Source organism: Lampetra planeri, chromosome 20, assembly GCF_965212315.1.
Source record: "Lampetra planeri chromosome 20, kcLamPlan1.2.h2, whole genome shotgun sequence".
Taxonomy (NCBI): domain Eukaryota; kingdom Metazoa; phylum Chordata; class Hyperoartia; order Petromyzontiformes; family Petromyzontidae; genus Lampetra; species Lampetra planeri.
In genome coordinates, this window is record NC_136126.1 from 452,214 (window position 1) to 467,798 (window position 15,585).

At 61.2% G+C, this 15,585-nt stretch overlaps 1 protein-coding gene across 9 annotated transcripts in view; it reads left to right on the forward strand.

Annotated features, from left to right (window-relative positions):
• LOC144724214 (uncharacterized) overlaps positions 1–14,491 on the forward strand; it is a 67,402-nt gene extending 52,911 nt beyond the window's left edge. For 5 of the 9 annotated variants that reach the window (XM_078603150.1, XM_078603151.1, XM_078603152.1 and 2 more), the window contains 17 exons: positions 12–155; positions 299–897; positions 1,580–1,729; positions 2,560–2,811; positions 3,418–3,837; positions 4,420–4,539; positions 4,653–4,724; positions 5,187–5,700; positions 5,840–5,964; positions 6,196–6,507; positions 6,964–7,116; positions 7,726–7,958; positions 8,100–8,249; positions 8,426–8,564; positions 8,988–9,034; positions 9,670–9,730; positions 10,398–14,491. In XM_078603150.1, coding sequence (XP_078459276.1) covers positions 12–155; positions 299–897; positions 1,580–1,729; positions 2,560–2,811; positions 3,418–3,837; positions 4,420–4,539; positions 4,653–4,724; positions 5,187–5,700; positions 5,840–5,964; positions 6,196–6,507; positions 6,964–7,116; positions 7,726–7,958; positions 8,100–8,249; positions 8,426–8,564; positions 8,988–9,034; positions 9,670–9,730; positions 10,398–10,531 — 3,625 coding nt within the window. In that variant the 3' untranslated portion in view covers positions 10,532–14,491. Of the gene's footprint in view, positions 1–11; positions 156–298; positions 898–1,579; positions 1,730–2,559; positions 2,812–3,397; positions 3,838–4,419; positions 4,540–4,652; positions 4,725–5,186; positions 5,701–5,839; positions 5,965–6,195; positions 6,508–6,963; positions 7,117–7,725; positions 7,959–8,099; positions 8,250–8,425; positions 8,565–8,987; positions 9,035–9,669; positions 9,731–10,394 lie in introns of those variants that run through there. The other 4 variants (XM_078603147.1, XM_078603148.1, XM_078603149.1 and 1 more) reach the window with 4 other exon arrangements.
• The last annotated feature ends 1,094 nt before the right edge of the window (positions 14,492–15,585 follow it).

A 15,585-nucleotide genomic window follows, 5' to 3' on the forward strand; every position in this document is an offset into this window, starting at 1 on the left:
GCGGCGAGCAGTGGTGCGGGGGGATCCCTGCAGCACGAGGTGGCCATGCTGAGGAAGCAGCTGGAGACCGAGCGGCGTCACCTGACCAAAAAGCTGCAGGAGGCGACGCGGCGCAGCGAGGCGCAAGCAACGCACACCCACACGCGCATAGAGAGGTGGCGCACGCACGCACTTGTGGCAATGTTTAGTCCAGTCGTTCTTTACGGTCGAATGAGCGACTTCCTGCCGAACAAAGACACCAAGTCCCATGTACCGTGCTTCTCTGCATAACGGGACCCGTGCACCGCACCTGGCGCAGGCTGGAGGAGGAGCTCCTGGAGCGGGACCGGCTGATCGAGGACCTTCAGCAGCAGCTGTCGTCTCCGCCTCCGTCGCCCTCGGCCTGCGACGACCGCTTCCTGCGCCCGCGTTCCGCCTCCGGGTCGGGTCGCTCGAGCCACTCGCGCTCCCGAGCCGGCTCCACGTCGGGATCCGTCTCCGGGTCGGACGGATCCGTTTCTGGTTCCGCCCCACGCTCGTGGAACCGCTCCTGCTCGCTGAGCTCCGAGCGCGATTCGCTGGACCGCAAGTCGCTCGCCGAGGAGGAGGATGGCGACAGTTTCCAGGATCACTACAACCCGGCCAGAGGGCCAGGGGAGCGTTACCGTGACGACCAAAGGAGGGCAGCGCCGGGGGCGGTACCTGCGGCGGCGGCGGTGGCGGCGGCGGTGCCTCGGGGTTACCATAGCGACGCGGAGGTCCTGAACCGGGGGCCTTGCGGTTACCACGGAAATGGGCTGGCGCACAGCCTGTCCGGGTTCGGAAGCGCCGATGTGTCGTTCGAGCAGCGGGGTTACCATAGCGACACGGGCCACGCAGGATTGGCTGCTGGACATCACGCCTCCCATCATGCGCTAGGTGAGCGTTTGATCACGTTCTGTGTTTTGCGTAGAGAGGGAACAACATTTCCTTGTGAAGCTGCTAGTTTCAATACACCTCGAGTATTATAACTTTCGCCACCGTCAGCTGTGGAGTCATCACTTCCTCAATATGCAATCGCCTTGAGTAAGTAAAATGGTTACGAGAAGTCAACAGGGTATCAATAAATGGATCTCCCTGGATTTCGATGTTCTCTCCTTTGGTTGCCACTCCGTCGTGAGTCTTGACCGCCGGGCCGTCGTCCCTTCTAGCCGTGACGCGTCGTGCCCAAGAGAGGGAAGCGGGGAGAAGCGGAGAGCAGCGGGTTAACGTGGCCATCATTTCTTGAGCGCAGCTGTAATCGATCCCCACACGCGGGGGAGCAGCCGAGCGAGGCAAGAGGGGAGCGGCGAGGAGAGAAGCGAGGGGGAGTGCACGGGAGGCAGCCTCCACGGCCTCCTCATGACTCATTCATGCGCCTTGTGTGACGGGCGGATGGACGGCTGCGCCGCTCGGCCTCTGCGGTTACCGGCGTGCGGCTTGCATTACACTCGCCGCTCCGCCCGCTTCCTCGCCAGCCGAGCCGTGCCGCCAGGCACCTGCTGCTGCGGCATCTCCACCGGCGTTCCCCCGGCCGTCGCCATACTAACGTTTGTTCTTGCCGCGTGCCGTTACCTTGCAGCTGCGCAGGCGTACGCCGCTGCCGCCGCCGCCGCGGGGGCGCCGTTCGGAGCGGCGGAAGGCGCCAAGAATCTGGCGCTCGTCGTGCACGGCGCCGAGAACCGGGCGCTCGACGCGCACGGCTGCATTTACGCGAACGCCCCCACCGCAGGTAACGGGAACCTCCTTCCTCGATAATGGGGGCCGTGACCCCTTGAGTTGGCCGGCGCGTTGTAGACGCACGCCTGGGCTGCGGGTCCCGTACGCTCATCCCAGGCCGTCCGGCAAGCTCGGAGCTGCGCTCGGAAGAACGGTCGGGTTTTGTGCCGCAGTCGTGCCCATGAGGACCGACTGATTGGATCGATTTCTGCGTGGCAAGACCGTGAGAGATGTCGACGGCTTGGAGAGGCCTTCATCCAGCAGTGGATAGATCATGGATCGTGCAGATGATGATGGCGTCTGAGGGCGCGGTACAGATACAGCAGACATGTTTAGTTTATCGAGAGACAGAGAGGCCGTCAGTCATAGGCAGATAAGAGGACAGTCCTCTGAGCCTGGATGTGAACAGGGGCAGGGAGCGGACAGCAAGGGTGGCGGGGGCAGGCAGCCCCAGACAATGGGAGCAAGTAGAGGGGAATGAGCGACCTTGTTTCTTATTAACAAGGCGACAGACTCGCGACACGCAGCCTCGGCGTGTGTTGACAAGATAGAGAGCTGCTTGGTTTTTGATTGCCCCTTCCTCGAAACCTCCAGCCAGCGCTCGGCCACTCTTGTGTACTTAGTCACAGGACTCCTTCCCTGCTCCTTCCCGGTGCTGATCACGTTTTGTTCGCGCTCCTCCTGATGTAACAGCGCTGCTGCCCCTTTCATGGAACCTTGTCTCTGACTTCCGACCTCATCTCGGACCTCCACTACTGCCCCCTTCCCGTGACCTTGTCTCTAACCTCCTGCTGCCGCCCCTCTCCGCGCGGGTGCGCGCCTATCGCTCCCTCTCTCTCCCAGGAGCGCCTGGCCTCTTCCTGCCGTCCTTTCCTTCTCACTCTCGCGCCCTCGAGCTGTGCCGCCCCCCACCGTTAACGGCGGTGCCGGCGCCGGTGGCCGAGGGCCCCCCCCATCGGCCGGGCCTGCCCTACACGCGGCCGCCCCCTCCGGGCCAGGGCCGCCCTCCGCTGGGCCCCCACGCGCACCCCCCGGCCCTCTGCCTCTCCGACATCCAGCGGGAGCTCGACCTCCTGCAGAGGCAGCTGGGAGAACGTGAGCTCTGCTAACCCCTCTCTGGGAACCGGTTCCCGCGAGCTCGTGGGTTAGGGTTGGAGTGGGCTAGGTTTATGTCCTGTGGTCTAGGTTAATCAACCAAGGCCCAAGTTAAAAGGTAGACATAAGATCCACGGGCTTGTTCCTTGCCTTCATCAAGCAGTGGACTGTCCACGGCTGATGATGATTTAAACTGTGCGTTAGGTTGCAGGTTTCGGCAGTGGTTTGGAGAAACTCCAAAGAATAAACTAAACTCCAAAGGGGTTTATGCTATGCGTTTACATGATCCTGTAGACTTGTCGGGTAAGGGTTTAGGCTGTGTGCTGGGGTTAATTTTCAAACTGTTTATTTTATTTCGACCGAGGTGGCTAGCGGTGAATGCTGACATGTTGGGTCTCTTCGAGGTTTATTCTCAGCTGGAAATCGGCCTTAGGGCCCTTGTTTCCTACTCTTTCATCTGCTGCCTTCCACCATCGGTTTCTCTCTCCCTGGGGTTCGTAAATGTCCACTCCCTTTGCTGGCGCCCGCGCTCGCGCGGGGAGCTCGGCGCAAAGCGCCCAGGGGCCGGCGCCGCTCACCGACGCAGTGGCCGTGTGGCGCTCGCAGGCTCGGCAGAGATGGCGCTGGCAGGGCAGCAGCAGCAGCATCACGAGCAGCAGTCGCAGCTGCACCATCACCAGCAGCGCCAGCAGCCGCACGGGGCGCCGGGCTGGCAGGGCGGCGCCGCCAAAGCATTTGCGGCGCCGGTTGCCGGCGAGACGGCACCGCCGGCGCGCGACACCGCGCTGCGGGAGCGGAACGAGACGCTGCACGAGCGTCTGCGCGGAGCCGAGGAGCTCAACGCCACGCTCAGGGCCGAGCTGGAGCTGCACCACAGCCTGCTGGGCAGCCCCGGGCAGGGGCAGCTCCAGGGGGGGCGGTCGGCACAAGGGCAGGGGCAAGGCTGGGCCCGGGAGGCGCCGTCACCCCGGAACGTGGAGCAGCCGACGGCGCCCTCGCCCGTGTTCCCCAGCAGGAACACCGCAGGTAGTGGCGTAGCCAGTGTGCCGTGCGCGCACCTCCACTGTCTGCGCAGGAGTTTACATCTTTTTTGTGGGTTTTTTTTACCATTATTTAATTCCAGGTGCGCTTTTGGCGTCGTGAGATGTGTTCGAGAATGTTCCGTGAAAGGAGCTGTCACAGAACTGCTTCTGAGATCCCTTCGAATGGCCACTTTCATCCACACGTGCGGTAGTTAGAGCTGCGTGTTCGTCAAATTAAGAACAAAACCAAATTTAACTTGTGACTGGGCTCAGATCATCAACTCGCTGCAGATTCGAACCCAAGTCCTCACCTGTACTGAGCCAGCGAATCATCTGCAGATGTCACATGGGACATTTGACTGTGATCTGCAATCCAGAGTCAGGGCAGATTAATGGAGGTGAGAGCAGCGTGGCGCAGGTGAAGGCGGTGTGGCACAGGTGAGGGCAGCGTGGTGGAGGTGAGGGCAGCGTGATGGAGGTGAGGCTAGCTTAGTGGAGGCGATGGCAGCGTGGTGCGGGCGAACGCAGCGTGGCGGAGGTGCGAGAAGTTGGACGAGGGTCACCGTATGCGTGTGCCGCGTGGCAGAGCTGCTGGAGGAGCACCTGCGGGAGATCCGCGCTCTGCGACGCCGTCTGGAGGAGTCGATTCTCACCAACGAGCAGCTCCGGCGCCAGCTGGAGCAGCGGCTCGCCGACTCGGAGCACGGTGCGGAGCGCACGCGGGACACGCTTGACGCATGCGCGGTCGGCACGTAAGTGACGGGCACGCGTCGCGCGCATGCACTGTTAACCTATTTGCGCGTGTCCCTGCGTGCGCAGGCAACTCCACCAACATCTACATTCAACGCTCGGAGGAGAACCGCTGGCACCGCGAGCGTAGCGGACCCCACGGTGAGTGCAAAGATAAAGACAAAGATCACCCGTGTAGTCTTTTAACTGGCCATTGGGCCAAGTGCTGTTCGCGAGCACCTATGAAGGCCGGAATGGCACAGAAGAGGGTGGGGTGGCCAGTGCACAGACACACATACACAGACATCGTGTGCAGTGATGCGCAAACACTCAGGTGCACGCAAACGTGTACGTGTAGACGCACAGGCGTAAACATGCACACATGCGTGTTTGTACCCACATACATACACGTGCATGCACGCACACGTACACGCGTTTTCCTAAAGCATTACGAGGAGCCGACTGTCAACCACCCCGCCACGTCAGCTGTTACCTTGAGTGAGTGGTCACTGTCACCTGATCGTCTAGAACAGGTGTGCGGCCCCGCCGGTACGTTTGCGTTGGGTTTAGGCCGCTCGCCAAGATGCGCACGGTTAAGCGCGCGTACGCGGCTGTCGCCAACAGACGCCGGCTCGGAGGAGGAGGCGGTCCTCAGGGAGGCGCTGCTGCGCAAGACGGAGGAGCTGGAGCAGCTCGGCGTCGAGCTGGACGCGTCGCGCTCGCAGCTGGCGCAGCGCCAGTCCGAGCTGGACGCGGCGCGGGCGGCCGGCGAGCGGCTCCGGCGCGAGCTGAAGGAGACGCGGGCGCGGGCGGGAGAGGAGACCCGGCGGGCGAGCGCCGAACTGGAACGGGCCGACCGGGAGCGGGCGGGAGCCAGGGCCGAGCTGGAGCGCGGGCTGGCGCAGGCGAGGGAGGCGGCGTCCGAGCTGGAGGTGGCGCGGGAGAGGCTGCGCGGCGCCGAGCGGGCGGGGGAGGATCTGCGCGCCGAGCTGGCGGCGGAGCGGGGCGAGCGCCGGAGGGCGGAGGCGGAGAAGGGAGAGAGGGACGCGCGGGAGAGGGCGGCGCCCGCCGGCGATCACGGCGACGACGGCGAGGACCTGTCGCGCCAGCTGCGGGCCGCCCACGACGACATCAACAGGTGCGACGGCGTCAAGAGGGCCGCGGGGCGCTTGCCTCCGCACGCGCCGTGGTGCCGCGCTCGCGACGTTTCCTCCCGTCGCTTTGTTTCTCTTTGCGGCGTGGTGCCCGTGGTGAGTCGTGTGGTGGTGGTGTCGCAGGCTGCAGGGTGAGGTGGGCTGGCTCAAGCAGCAGCTGGGAGAGGCACAGCAGGTGGTGACGTCGCTGAAGGTGGAGATGAAGGTGCAGGAGCGTCTCAGCGGCACTCCTGCCGCCCGCCACACAGGTTCCTCCACTTCCCCGGCCTCTCTCCTTTGCAATACACGACTCTTCAATACAGCATCGGTTTACATGCACTTTCAGAACGCCGTGTGGCTGATCAGATGCGTAAAGAATAAATCACTTGTTTACCGAACAGCTATGTGAAGGAGGCATGTAGTCTGCTTTTTTCTCTTGTAATTGAACACAAATCCGATTCTGCTCACCCGTCGCTCCATATAATTTGTGCCTCTCGCAGACAAGAAGGCGGTGCTGAGTCGCCGGCGCTCCACGGACGCCCTCGGGCACGACGCCGGGGCGCGACCCCCGACCCCCGACGCCGTGACGCTGGCGGAGCTGCTGGCGGAGATGCGGGCGCTGCGGAGAGAGCTGGAGCGCGGGATCCAGGCGAACCAGGCCCTGCGGCTGCAGCTGCAAGCGCAGCTGTGGCATGGAGAGCGGGCGCCGCCGCCGCCCCCCACCACGGCCCCCTCCCCCGCCGCGCCGGCTTCCACCATCAACATCAACTACATGTGGCCGAGGGATCCCTCCTCCCCTGCTAGCGCCGCCGGTAAGTTCACCCCCAACCGCCAGCGCTGCTGTCGCCCGAGGCCCGCCGCCTTCCGCTCCCTGAGATGGCACTTCCCAAAATCTCCCCATCGCCTCGCTTGAATGCCCGTCCTGCGTTGTTCACCTCCCATCACCTTTCACCACCTCTCATCCCCTGCCATCCCTGACCATTGCTCACCGATCACCTCTCAAACGGGTCACGTTGCTCAAATGAACATCGCTGCCTCTCTCATCCCATCACCTCACTTCACCTTTTCTCACGTACATTCACCTCCAGTCGCCGGTCACAAACCATCGCCTCCCATCACTGTCGTCTCCAACCATCTCCCTTCACCCACTCGGTTCCACTGCCTCCCGTCACCTCCTGTCATCTCCCATCGCCTCCCACCGTCATCTCCGCCTCTGTTCTTCCTCCACGCGCCCCGTGACCTCCGTATGCTCGCCGACGCCGCCGCAGGAGAAGGCGGAGGAGGGAGCGTGCGGGCGACCCGCGGCGGAGCGGAGGCTGCCGACGGGACCCCGGGCCCGCAGGCGTTCCCCACGCCGCCCAGCTCCTCCTCGTCCCTGCGAGGACTCGACCTCTCCGAGTCGACGCTCAGCAGCATCGAGGGTCAGCGCCCCCCCCCCCCCCACTGTTCGCCACCCACCTCCCGCCACTCCCTCCCCGTTCACGCCGCTCCGCCCCCCCGCACCTCGTGCCCACACCCGCAGAGCCGCCACCTGCGGCACGAGAGGACGCCCGTGTCCCGAGAGTGAGATGGTGACCCCCTCCCTAATGACGCTCGCCTACCCTCTGTACGATTGGGATGGGAGGTTCACTTCTCATCCCTGCCTATTGCAATTGGTTGAGCGGATCGGCAATGTGAGGGCCGTTTTTCTGTTTGCGGAAACTACTTGACACGAGCTTTCAAATGACTCATCACTCATTGACGTTGGTGGGAGGGTCTAGCAGGAGTTTTCTAGACAGACGCAGCTTGGTCTCTTAGTGCAACCATGAGATGTCTAACGACTCGTCGATTCGTGGATTTTAACTGATCGGTACACTCCGAAACGTGCCTTTCTCGTCTGTTCGTGTAGAAGTAGAGGGGCTCCGGAGCCCTCTCCGGTGGAGCCTCTTCTGCCAGCAGGGCTGTGAGTGAGCAGTTGCGGGACTGCCTCTGTGCGTGCTGTACGTTAAACGGCGCCCGGTTGTTCCGCTACGTCTGCGTGTTTGCGACAGGCGTCCGCAGCGGCAGTGGCGTGCCGCGCCTCAAGGGCGGAAAGTCCTCCACCCCGCACCCGGAGGGGAGCAAGGCATTCTGGGATGCGGCTGGCGGTCACGTGATCGCGCTGGCCGGGGATTACGACGCACTGCGGCAGCGCGTGGCCGAGGGACGGCTCCTGATTCGCGGCATGGACTCGCGCATCCGCGACTGCCTCAACACGCTGGCGCAGCACGTCGCCGGGCGCAAGGTGCGTCCGCTCGGCACCACCACGCGGTTTCGTGGAACGGCGGCGGCGGCGGCGAAGTCGCAAACTTGGCACTCGCGGCTTGCCGCTCGCCGCTCGTCTCGCCGCTTACCGCGCCGCCCTCTCTCGTTCTCTGCGTGGCAGACGTCGGACGTGGCGACGGTGCGGGAGCTGCGTGGGAACGTGAGCGCCATGCAGCAGCTGCTGGAGGAGGCGGCCGCCCTGCTGCAGCTCTTCTGGCGCGCGGCACTGCCACCCACGGCACCGGCGGGGGCGCCGACGACACACACGCAGGTGCTTCGCGCGCCCCACTGTACACACACCGCGTGCGAGCTGCCGGATGAAGGCCTCAAGCCGTCGCCATGTCACGGTTCTGCGGTGTAACGAACCATCGAGCACCTGCGGTGTGTGTAGCGGCCTGGCGTGAACGCTCCCTCGGTGCGCGCGGCTTCCTCCCCCGCGCCGTGCAGGGTGGCGTGCTGAGCGACGAGGTGACGCGGCTGCGGCGCAAATTGACGGAGCAAGAGTCGCTGCTGCAGAGCACCGTGAGCCGCCTTCGCACCTCCAACCAGCGCAAGGACAGCGTGGAGCGGGCAATCATCAAGCAGCGTACGTTGCGTTCCACAAACTCGTGCCACCGCGGGGAGTATTGAGGACGCTTGTGTGTTTGTGTGGGTGTCAGCGGGTGTACCAGGGGGTGTACCAGGGGGTGTACCAGGGGGTGTACCAGGGGGTGTGCGCCCGTGTGCGTGAGTGGGGAGCGGTAGTTTAGTGGTCAGGGCCCTGCGCTGTAAACCTGGCGGCCCGAGTTCCATTCCCGCTAACGGCCAACACCGGTAACGATGATCTTAACCGGTTCAGGGACCCTTCCAGTTTGACTCGGCCTCAAGTGAGTTCCTGGTGCGGTGTGTAAACATCAATACTGGGGAGGCAAAGGCGGCCGGGCATCACGAGCCACCCCCAACGTGGCTGCCGGCGGTGCTGCCCTCGAGGCTGCGCGCGGTTCTCACGTTGTCCCCCTGTGTCCGACAGTGACCAGGACGCACGAGGTGCTCAAGAAGGCTCGCGGCAACTTGGAGGTGAGGTCACTGTTGAGCGCCGGCTGATGCTGCCGCTCCGCCCAGGGGAGAGGTGGCGCCGCTTGTTCCCTTGGGGCCACGCAGGCTGCGCGTGCGTGCAGGGCGACGGGCTCACGGCAGTGCCTGCAGCAGAGGTTCTCGTCTCGTGCGGCGAGGCAGCTGCTGCTCCGATTGGCAGCACGGGCGCAGCCTCTCCTCTCGCAGCTCCGGCGTGCACCCTCACTCACTGGCACGGCGCCGTCGCGCCCACGTCGCTCGGTCCCGTGTGTTCGCCGTGCCCGTCCCCTGCGCATCGCAATCGGGGCGGAGCTTCGATGACGACGACGCCATCGTTGATCTGCGCCCCCTACTGTACATCCCGTGCACCTCACCTGTCCGTGCTACGTGCTATTCTTGCGCTGTTCACCTTTGGCTGGGCACCACCTGTGTGTTCCACGCAGCGACCTACCTACCACACCTGTTACCTGTGAGCTGCGTGCTCCACCCAACGACTTACCTGTCACTTGTGAACTGCACATTTCCCTCAACGACTTACCCGTCTCGCCTCTCGCCTGCAAGCTGCCCTTCACACCTGTGTCCCTGTCTTTTCTCCTTCTTTTCGTCCGCCGCCTCTTGTTCTCTCCGTGGCACGCAAGCCCACGCAGGTGAACCCCTACCTGGCCTTGGGTCTCGGATTCGCTCCTCTGATGAGCTCAGGTCAGTACCGCCGCCCCGCCTCTGCGTGCGCCTCCAATCGCTCTCCGGATCCTCTACGATCTCCCGCTGCAACCCCTGAATCCTCACCCCTGTGTTACCTGGCTCTTTCCTTGCCCACGAGTTCACGATGATTTTCGGTTGATGTGGAACGGTGTTACGACGATGTCACGTGATCGGGCGCCTCTCATCGACGCGATGAGAGGTCCGGTGTTTAACTTTCCACATAGCACCCCAGCGCCAACGCTCAACGCTACTCACCACGCAGCACCACCACTCAACACAGCACCGCCAGACACAGCACCATGCAGCACCACCCTTCACCACTCGGCACTCCCCGCCACGCTGCACTGCTGCTGTTGAGATGTAGCGGCCTTTACACACTGCGTCAACACTAATGGCTCGTGCCATTGCTGCTCACCAAGGAATGCGTTGAGGACACGCCAGTGTGAATGACCGGCGCGTGGAGACGTTACAGCTGGATCGGGTCACACCGTGCTTGCTTTGGCGCTACGTGGTGAAGGTTGTCTTGCGGTGGGTGATTCTGGAGGAGGTGGTGGTGTTGCGTGGTGATCCATGTGGTAGTTGATTGATTCACGATGGAAGTGGAGGCGGCGACCCAAGGTGATGGAGGTTGACGCGTGCGTTGCTGTGTGCATTGTGCCAGCAGCAGCACGCGCAGGCAGCCTGTCCCCCGGCTCGCTGAGCTCCGGACTCTCCAGGACGTGGGACCCCCTCTGCAGTTCCGCAGGGAACTCGGCCCCCAGCAGCCCGGAGCTGACGCACTCGCCCTGCCACTACTGAGCCCCGTGTCCGGCACCCAGCGGCACCCGACCACCCAGCACAATAGCGCTCGCCACCCAGCATGCAGCACTCGCTCGTCTACCACTCGACCACCCAGCGCCAGCGGCCCGAGCGTCGCTCGCTCACCCATCCTGCCGCTACCAAACACCGCATCCAGCGTCCAGCCCTCTGCCGCTACCAAACACCGCATCCAACGTCCAGCCCTCTGCCGCTCACCGCCCACCGCCCAAGCACCCAGCAGCACCGCACTCTGCAGCTCACCACACGTAGCCCAACACCGCCACCACCGCTACACCGCTCAACCCACGCCACAACCGCCACCACCGCCACCACTGCATGGCTGATCGCTCGCCGGTACTCGCGATTCCGCGCCGTTTCCTTTTGCCGAGCCCTCGGACACCGTCGCGACGTCGAACCGTTTCCGTGGCCGAGTTCGCGGCAGGTGGTGGCGGGTTTGTAGCAGGGCATTAGAAGGTCGTGGCAGGTCATTAGAAGGTCGTGGCAGATTACGGGAACTCGTAGCAGGTTGTAGACAGGGCTTCATTTCAGCTGTCTGAGTCGGCTAGCCATAAAATATTTCTGTGCCCGGCACACCACCTCTAGGATTCCTTTTCTCGCTTATGGCTGTGGCTACTGGGCACGCGCCACCTACTAATCCAGCCTACCTGTAGCAGCAGCAGCAGCCTTGAAAATATTGCGTGCTAAATTAAGCCCCGGTTGTATGCGTTTGTAGCAATTCATACTCATGGCAGGTTGTGGAATGTTGTAGGTATCTGGCAGCTCACAGGTACACGTGGCAGGTCACAGATACACGTGGCAGGTCACAGGTACACGTGGCAGGTCACAGACGGTGGCAGGATGGTGAGACGGTGCCCTTGGCAGCTTCTCCGTCATTGGTAGAGAGGGAAGTGAGATTAAGAGTATGGAAGTGAGATGGTCCAGGGTTGTGTTGGGGGGCTCCCAACAGGGCCGGGTTGTGGGAGGCAGGGGGTAGGCCCAGCATGGCTGGCTGTCCCCCATTGGTCCAGTGTGGCCAACTCAGACACCAGAACCCAAATTATAATAAATTCCAACACCTCGATTATATATTTTTAAGACTTGGTTGCCAACCAGAGGCCCCAAGGCCCAAAACGTCAAGCAGCCAGTAACAAACAGCACAATTGAGTTGTAATAGATAAGAGTGAACAAGTTCCGCGAATTGAGCACGTTTATTATTATTATAAGAGCTTGGTGGAAAAGAGACAATGGGAGGAGGGAATTCCATATTTATGAATTTCGACTGTTTCAGAAATAATGTTCCGTAGCGTCCTGGCTGTAGAGACAGGTTTGTAAAACAAACAATTGAGACGGGATGTGATGTCGTGTGGCCGCTCACCATGGGTAACTGATCTTCCTCTTTGGCCCTCGGCACGGAAGAGGTTTCTCACCCCTGGCTCTCCTGACGAGGTGCGTTGTAGCGCACTGTGTCGTCACGCCGTCACAAGGCACGGAGAGAGGAGGGGGGAGGTCAGCCTCTGGGTCAGGGTTCAGGTTGGGGTGACCCACCCACGTGGATCAGCGGTAGAGCGAGCGCCTCGGACTCAATCGGAAGGGCACGAGTTCAAATCCTAGTTGGGGAGCAGGGGTGTTGACACTGTTCATCATCTCTCTGGGGTCGATAAAAGAAGTACCACATTGTGTGGAAGCTCAACGGTGATTGTCCTATGAGTAGACTCGCCCCCACCAAAGGAATGTGGAGTTTCCCCCGCTGGCTCTGCAGAGCAGTCTGTAGATGGGAGATGAGCCTGGGGTCTGAGTGGGGGGCGGCCATCTGTCACGACGGCCACGCGGGCGACCCGTCCAGCACGGCCGTGATCCTCGCCATGGGCCGCGGGGAGGGAGGAGACATTGTGATCTGTGTTGACCATGTTGTCAATGGTTTATCTCGGAGGCCACTGCACGATGTTTGGTAGATTCCTTTCAGAGGATCCCCTGAGACGGTGATTATGAATGGAGTGGGTACGAGCGGGAGGGGTATCCGAGGTCTTGGCACAACGTAGCCGCAGCGCTGACCCCACGTCAGTCATCTCCACTCGCTCACTAACCACGCCAGCCAGCCAGACCCCAGTACTGGCCCTAACACTAACTAGTACTGACTACTCGCTAACCACACTGGCCAGCCAGATGCTAATACTGGCTGTATCCCTCAGTCTAGATGTATCCCTAACCTAGTGACACTAGCCAGCCACACTCCAGTACTGGCCCTAATTCTAACCAGTACTAACCAGACTGACCATACTAACTAGCTAAATTATAATTCTGACTTTAACGAGTAACCACACCAGCCAGCCAGGCCATAACCAAACCAACCAACACTTTAACCCCTTCACTGCCGAACGGCCCAACACACTGCGAGACATCCCAACATACGAACTCTGTCACTGCTGATCGTCCCAGCATCAACATCACCCTCAAGGCACGACCAAACCCGGACACGCTCAGCGCGTGTGTTAGTTACCTTGTCCCGTTCCACGGAGGTTCTAGGAATCTCAATCGAGAGCTCGGTGTCACGCTTTCATGGAAGGGCCCTGTAAGCGTCATTGCAGTCGTGGCGCGGTAATGGGGAGATGAGACTGAAGGCTTCCGAATGTAAGGGATTTAACCCTTCAGCTGCCGCCACCGTAAGTGCCGCGAGCTTTGCCGTTCCTCTGCCTTTAAGTCCGCGAGTTCCGCCTTACCTGCGCCTCCTGGAGGTCCCTCCTGGAGGGGGGAGCCCACCTCGCCCCCCGCCTCCTCGAAGGTGATCGACAAGAGGCAGCAGGTGCCCAAGTGTTACCTGTGCACAGGTGTACTCGCACACGGGTTCAGTATGAATACTGATATGATGGTTACCTCTGCACGGGCACTTGAATGGGCTGTACAGGTGTTGGGCGGCACTCGCCCTGCCTGTGCGCTGTGTGTGTATATAGAACGATTCGTCGTCGGTGCTTAGCGGTTGGCACGTATGTACATATGGGAATTGCCAGTGGGATTGGCCGGGCTGCCGAGCACGTGGCCGCGTCATTGAGCAGTCACTGTTGAAGTTCGCACCCTTTGTGAGCGGTGGTCCGTGCGGTGGGGGGTGGCTAGGGGTGGGCTACGTGTCGCTGTGAAGTAACGCCGGCGCGAACGCTGACCCTCGCCACGTTCTAGGCATGACCCTTGCTGTCACCACACCCTAGCCAGCCAGAACCCAGCCTCTAGCCATAACCACAGTCGCCCAGCCAGACCCCGAGCGAAAACCAAGGGATTCATTTCTCACTGGATAATTTTGCAGTACGCTGTTTGGCTCGCTTGTCATTGGTAGCATTGGGCATGCGGCACTACCACTAAGAGGAGAAGGTACGCCTATACATTGTAATAATACAGGATTTCGGCATATTCCTGTGGTCCTATGCTCAGAATAAGTAGGACGAGATGGATATGGTTACCAAAATACACCCCCCCCCCCCCCCCGGAAGCGGCTTTCCGCACTGTCCAGGCTGAAGTTAAGCACTGACGGTAACCATAACCAAGTTATCCAGCCAGGTCACATCCACGGCTACTGAGTGAGGCTATAGGGACCCCCGCGTGTAGCTTCATCTCAAAAACCCGAGGCGCGTGACACGGACCTCCCCCATCCCAATCGGAGCCGTCTTCAAGCAGCCTCGGTCATGCCCGCAGACCTGACATTGTATTGACGTATACTGTATAAAGTTACAGTATTATATACTGTATACAGTTACAGTATTATATACTGTATGTATCGGGTATGTTTGACACGGCGTGGCGAGACGACGCCCCCCCTGATCCGGAGGCCCCGAGTTGGGGCCACAGGAAACAGCCCCGGGTCCCCGATCGCATGCGCTGAGCCCAGTTGACCCCCACGGGTCCGTGCGCCCTCCCCATGGACCCCTCGCCCCCCCCCCCCCCCAATGTTAATAAAACGAGGAGCGCTCCCAACTTGTAGCGTGTCGCTCTGAGTTCTGTGAGGTGCTTGCCCCACACACACGCACACACACACGCGCACACACGCACGCACACGCACACACACGCGCACACACGCACGCACACACACGCGCACACACACGCACACACACACGCACACACACGCGCGCGCACACGCACACGCACACACACGCGCGCGCACACGCACGCACACGCACACGCACGCACACGCACACACGCGCACGCACACACACGCACACACACACGCACACACACGCGCGCGCACACACACACGCGCACACGCACGCACACACACGCGCACGCACACACACGCACACACACGCGCACACACGCGCACACACACGCGCACACACACGCACACACACGCGCGCACACACACGCACACACACACACGCGCGCGAGCCGTGATCTATCGTCATCATCATGAGCTCTGGTCTTGCTAATGCTGGATGAATTATCCATCGTTAACATTGGCTACGGTCTATCCATTGATGGCGAAATTGCCGCCTCGTGAGCCATGGTCTCCACTACTCGATGAAAGCCGCTCTATCATTCGTCTTTGTCTATCCTCTGCTGGAGGAAGCCTCCCACCCCCGCAAGTCGCTGACATACTTCACCATATTCTTAGGTTTTTTCCGGTAAAGTCACGTAGGTAAAACATCAAAAGTAATTAAAATAAAATAAAACAAAAATCACGACGTTTCGGAGGCAACACAAGTCTCCATCATCAGGTGGGACCGTCACAGCCGAATTAGCTGCATCAAGTGAAGCAATGATTCAAGATGTAATCCCTTATAAGCAAGTTGAAGGGGGGAGGAGAGGGGGGGAGCTCATCAGAATGTGGTAGCCAATGAATGGAACGTATCGGGAGGGAGGGGGGCGGGGCTCAAAGACAGCACGGAGTGCTAAGTACAACGCATCGGGAGGGGGGGGGCGGGGCCAAAAAAATGGACGACGGCTTGGACGCGGTTGCTGCTGCACACGCCAACACAATGGACAGAGAGGGGGAGGGGAGGTCTGATACACATGATAGACAAAATAACGAAAATGCCCATGTTTATACCAATGCTGGCTGAACAATGAAGAGA